The sequence below is a fragment of the Erinaceus europaeus genome, chromosome 17, assembly GCF_950295315.1.
Source record: "Erinaceus europaeus chromosome 17, mEriEur2.1, whole genome shotgun sequence".
NCBI classification, from domain to species: domain Eukaryota; kingdom Metazoa; phylum Chordata; class Mammalia; order Eulipotyphla; family Erinaceidae; genus Erinaceus; species Erinaceus europaeus.
Window position 1 is genome coordinate 8,916,652 of NC_080178.1, and position 6,000 is coordinate 8,922,651.

General features: G+C 41.3%; 1 protein-coding gene across 1 annotated transcript; it reads right to left on the reverse strand.

The window, feature by feature from the left end:
* Window positions 1-278: 278 nt before the first annotated feature.
* Window positions 279-1,223, reverse strand: LOC103110452 (olfactory receptor 5A1-like). The gene has a single exon (XM_007519618.2). The coding sequence runs from the start codon at window positions 1,221-1,223 to the stop codon at window positions 279-281; it is 945 nt and encodes a 314-aa protein (XP_007519680.2).
* Window positions 1,224-6,000: the final 4,777 nt, after the last annotated feature.

The following is a 6,000-nucleotide window of genomic DNA, read 5'->3' on the forward strand; positions in this document are numbered from 1 at the left end:
AATTAGTATAGCATCCTACAGTTCTCATTATTCTACATATATTATCTAAGAGATCTTATTGAAAAAAATGTTTCTCTGGCTACCTTTACACATGGGAAAAGGTTTGTTAAACTAGTTTCATTTTTTTAATGACAAATACAAATAATGACACAAGAAACTAAGGAAGGAAAGTGATTTTTCACTTTCTCTTTCCACCTCACTATAATTGCAGAATACAGTTAGTAACTCAATTCTCTCTTCTCTCTTGGACAGTTATTAACAGCAGCCCAAACTTATTCTTATGGAGGTGAATGTGTTTTTCTCTTCATCACCCTTTTGAGAGCTTTTTTGATCTCCTTATTCCTCAGGCTATAGATAAGAGGGTTTAACATAGGAATGACAACAACATACACCACTGACAGCACCTTGTCCTTAATCTTGGAATGATGAGAGCTAGGTTGCAAGTACACAGCGAGAGCTGTGCCATAGAAGAGTGTGACAACTGCCAGGTGGGAAGCACAAGTATTGAAGGCCTTGGCACTACCTTTGACTGAGGATGACTTCAGGATGGAAGCTACAATGAGACCATAGGATAATAGGATAACAAGCAAAGAACCAAACCCAACAATCACAGCTACCATAAAAATAAACATTTGACTAGAAAAGGTATTGGAACAAGACAAGCTAAGTATCTGAGGAACATCACAAAAGAAATGTTGAATGACATTTGGCCCACAGAAGTAGAGACTGAAGCTGGGGACTGTTTGAAATAAACTGCTAATGAAACCACACCCAAGGGCCCCAACACCCATCTTCTGACAGAGACCAGGTGTCATGATGGAAGAGTACTGCAGAGGGCTCCCAATAGCCACATATCTGTCAATGGCCATAGCAGTCAACAGGTAGCACTCAGACAGGCCCATCCAAGCCATCACAAAATACTGGGTGGCACAGGCCACAAGAGAGATCACTTTTTCTTCTCTGAAGAAGTCTGAAAGCATCCTTGGGCTGATGGAAGTAGCATAGCAGATGTCTATAGATGACAGGAAACTGAGAAAAAGGTACATAGGTGTGTGCAGGTGAGAGTCCATCCTGATGAGGATGATCAGACTCAGGTTCCAGATTAGGGTCACTAGGTAGATCCCTAGCAAGATTGGGAAGAGAAAAAGCTGCAGCTTGAGTTCATCTGTGAGTCCCAGGAGAACAAACATGGCCACAGAAGTGTGATTTCTCTTTTCTTCCATATGCCAGCCTTTATCCACCTGTTGAGAAAAAGGTCAGAGAATAAATATTTATAGTAAGTCTATAAACACTGGTCATTTTTCTGCTCATGCAGCTGATTATAAACATCAATAATTTGTGCCTTACTTTTATTTTATAAAAAGAACAAAGAGTCATACACAATAATTGCTAGCAAACCTCACTCCCTCTAAAACAACAATGCAGAGAAAACATTCCACAGAAAATCCTCACCAGAACATAGACTGATTGGCCCTGAAAAAAAAAAAAAATACACCATGTTCTGATGGTAGGTATAAGGGAAAGTGGCCAATAAGGGTGTGGTATGGCTTAGGGCAAAGAGGTGGATTCAGGATCTTAACTCTAACCTCAGGGAACCTCACAGTGTGTGTGTGTGTGTGTGTGTGTGTGTGTGTGTGTGTGTGTGTGTGTGTGTGTGTGTGTGTTTAAATGGCCCACGTGGACTCACTTCTGAGACAGAAAAAAAAGTCCCCTGAAAACTAGCAGCTGAATACAGTAGAGACAAGTGGGCCAAGTACACTTAACTCCATTTTATATCCTTTGAGCAAAAGTAGCCATAGTCAGAACCAAACAGGTGCCTGTACACAGGTCAAGTAACAAAGACTAGCCGACACGAAGCTAGTAAGGAGACTGGGAATGTCAATTCTGCTGCATCTGAGGATGCAAGGTTAGCCCTTTCACTGGGCTGTTTGCCTCACAGTCTTCTCGAGCAGTGCCACAACAAATGTGACTTGGCTTTCTCCACTGCTTCTCCCTCTCCCCATCACTTTTATAAACAAAGAATTTTATAATTATAACCACAGCACCAGTAGGTAGTAAACAACAGAATCAAAGCTAAAGACACACAATAAGAAAAGGAATGATCATCCTGTTTGAAACAGCATACGACTCACTAAATAAAATTAGTCCAAGTAGAAATTCATGGAGAACATATCAGAATTATCTAGAAAGTGCATCATCTGGACATTTAAAGAAAATAGAAAGCCCCTAAATTAACACACAGAAACAGGGTAGAAAAGAGATACAGGAAATCTAGTGATTCATCAACAAAGATACTGAAAGTCTTAAAAAGAAAACTCCAAACACAGATACAAGGATTGAAAAATTCTCTAAATAGGAAAGCTTAATAATTATACCCAGTCACGAAGAGGGAAGACTATCAGGATTAGAGAGTAAAGTAACTATAATCTCTGACATTAACTAACATAAGATAAAAAGTAAGATTCCTTCTATATTTTGGTGATTAGTTTCTTGTCTGATGTATGGCATGTGAAGATCTTCTCCCATTCTGTGAGGGGTCTCTCTGTTTGTTTAATAGTTTCTTTGGATGTGCAGAAGCTTTTCAATTTGATGTAGTCCCATTGGTTTGTTTCTGCTTTAGTCTTCCTTGCAATTGGGTTTGATTCATCAAAGATGTCCTTGAGGTGTAGGTGGGAAACTGTTTTACCAATGTTTTCCTCTAAGTATTTGATTGTTTCTGGTCTGACATCTAGGTCTTTGATCCATATGGAGTTGATTTGTGTTTCTGGTGAGATAAAGTGGTTCAATTTCATTCTTCTGCATGTTACAACCCAGTTTTCCCAGCACCATTTATTGAAGAGAGCCTCCTTCTTCCATTTAATCCTTTGGGCCCCCTTATCAAAGATTAGATGTCCGTAGGTGTGGGGATTTATTTCTGGGCTTTCAATTCTGTTCCACTGGTCTGTGTGCCTATTTTTGTTCCAGTACCATGCTGTTTTGATGATGATGGCTTTATAATATAGTTTAAGGTCTGGGAGTGTGATGCCTCCATTTCTGTTTCTTTTCCTTAAGATGGTTTTGGCAATTCTAGGTGTTTTCATGTTCCAGATAAATGATTGTAGTGTTTGTTCTATTCTCTTAAAGAAGCCTGGTGGAACTTTGATGGGTATTGCATTAAATTTGTATATGGCTCTGGGGAGAATATTCATTTTGATATCCAAAAATGGGCAGAGGGTATGCACAAAACATTCACTACAGAGGAGATCCAAAAGGCTAACAAACATATGAAAAACTGCTCTAGGTCACTGATTGTCAGAGAAATGCAAATTAAGACAACACTAAGATACCACCTCACTCCTGTAAGAATGGCATACATCAAAAAGGACAGCAGCAACAAATGCTGGAGAGGTTGTGGGGACAGAGGAACCCTTTTACATTGCTGGTGGGAATGTAAATTGGTACAGCCTCTGTGGAGAGCAGTCTGGAAAACTCTCACAAAGCTAGACATGGACCTTCCATATGATCCAGTAATTCCTCTCCTGGGGTTATACCCCAAGGACTCCATAACACCCAACCAAAAAGAGGTGTGTACTCCTATGTTCATAGCAGCACAATTCATAATAGCTAAAACCTGGAAGCAACCCAGGTGCCCAGCAACAGATGAGTGGCTGAGAAAGCTGTGGTATATATACACAATGGAATGCTATGCAGCTATCAAGAACAATGAACCCACCTTCTCTGACCCATCTTGGACGGAGCTAGAAGGTATTATGTTAAGTGAGCTAAGTCAGAAAGATAAAGATGAGTATGGGATGATCCCACTCTTCAACAGAAGTTGAGTAAGAAGATCTGAAAGGGAAACTAAAAGCAGGACCTGACCAAATTGTAAGTAAGGCACCAAAATAATAACCCTGAGGTGAGGGGTAGACATGCAGCTTCCTGGGCCAGTGGGGGGTGGGAGTGGGTGGGAGGGATGGGTCACAGTCTTTTGGTGGTGGAAATGGTGTTTATGTACACTCCTAGTAAAATGTAGTCATATACATCACTAGTTAATACGAGAGGGAGAAAATTAATTGTATGTCTCGAAGTTTTTCAAAACACAAACTGAATCTTTTCTCAATATATGCAGTGTAATTGATATACAGGCTCTCTCAAAAGCCTAGACCAAGTAGATCAGAAGCAACCAATAGCACAGCTATATACAAGATACTGGGTACTGTACAGCAAACAGGACTAACAAAAGGACTTTTCAAAGTTAACCCAATTACCAAATAATGTGATGATAACATTAACTATCGATTGTCTTTTTGAACCCTAAGACAGCAGAACCCTAAGACCTCACATCTCCACTATAGAGCCTCTACTTCCCCCAGCCCTGGAACCCTTGGATAAGGCCCACTTTCCCGAATGTCTCTCCCAATCCATATCAAATATTATTGCATCTGCCAATCACAACCTAACCAACACAACGATTGCCACTTCAACATGCTTCACTTCAGACTGTGTCCAGAGACTACACGTGTGGAATGACAACCCTTCAGCTTCATTACTCGGGTGAGATCTTTCCTTTCATAGTATACTCTAATTTCATCTCAGGTGGTTCACTTTCTAACAAAGTCCCAAAACCTAGATATACACCAGTTTCTGTGAGAGAGAGCATATGTTCACACGTATCCGTAAACTACTGCAAAATATATACCTGAAAGCAGAAGTACACTAGAGTTTGCAGTGAGTATCCCCCTAACACTTCCTCTCCAGTATTCCAAGCTTTGGGTCCATGATTGCTCAACAACTTGTTTGCCTTTGTATGTTAACTCTCTTTTCAGTCACCAGGTCCAGATGTCATCAGGATGCCAGCCAGGCTTCCCTGGACTGAACACCCCACCAATGTGTCCTGGAGCTCCGCTTCCCCAGAGACCCACCCTACTAGGGAAAGAGAGAGGCAGACTTTCGGGTGTCTCTCTCCTTCTCCGGCAGGGTGTCCTCCAGGGGAAAGGTATCGGGCTGGTTCTTTCTCGCTCACGACAGGGGTGACACGAAGTAAAAGACACCAGGGGACTCTTAGCGTGAATCTAGAAACTGAGTCCTTAGAGTCCCAGAATCCTAGAGTCCGTTTATTGGCAAAGTGGACATGAGTTAAATAGAAAAGCAATGGAGGTAATTATTGTTGCAATATGACAGAAATTACAGGTTTCTTAACAGTCAGCATGCCCCTTAGGTAGGGGGTTGGTATGACAGGAATTGATGAGATACAAGACAGTTATTTTCCATAACACAAGCAACTTAATTATCCAAAGGTATTTGAGAGAAGCATAGGGGTTAAACCCGTAGGGTGAGACCGAGAGAAGATGGATATAAAAAGGCCATATAGTTTGGAATTTCTCTTGTCTGGGCTCTGAGGTGTGTGATGAAGTGTGTGATAAGGTGTGTTCTTCTGTGATCAGAAGGTGACTTTGAATAAGTGAATCTGCAGCCATATGGCCTGCAGTTAATGGAGGGAAGTACTGGGGTATCTGTGGGCCTGAGAGTCAAAGAAAAGAACCAAGTCTGAGTTTCCCCCCTTATGCTCACCTCGGTTGAGAGAGACTTACCAAGAGGTTATCTTCTCAGACCTCCATCCAAAGATGGGGGTGGTTCTCCCTAAGCTCTATCAGGCTCACACATGTTCCCAATAGCAGACTGGGAGTATGGACTGACCAGTCAATGCCCATGTTCAGCGGGGAAGCAATTAGAGAAGCCAGACCTTCTATCTTCTGCAACCCACAATGACCCTGGGTCCATGCTCCCAGAGGGATAGAGAATGGGAAAGCTATCGGGGGGGGGGGGGGGGATATGGAGAATGGGTGGTGGGAATTGTGTGGAATTGTACCCCTCCTACCCTATGGTTTTGTTAATTAATACTTTCTTAAGTAAAAAAAATTAATAAATAAATAAATAAGATTCCAGAAAAAAATGAAGCAACTCTAGAAAATTTACATTCTATTTGAAAAGTAAATATAAGGATAGTAGCAATTCCAGAAG

Excerpts from the sequence above, each read along its gene's own strand:
- LOC103110452 (XM_007519618.2), bottom strand. The coding sequence starts at position 1,223 with ATGGAAGAAAAGAGAAATCACACTTCTGTGGCCATGTTTGTTCTCCTG.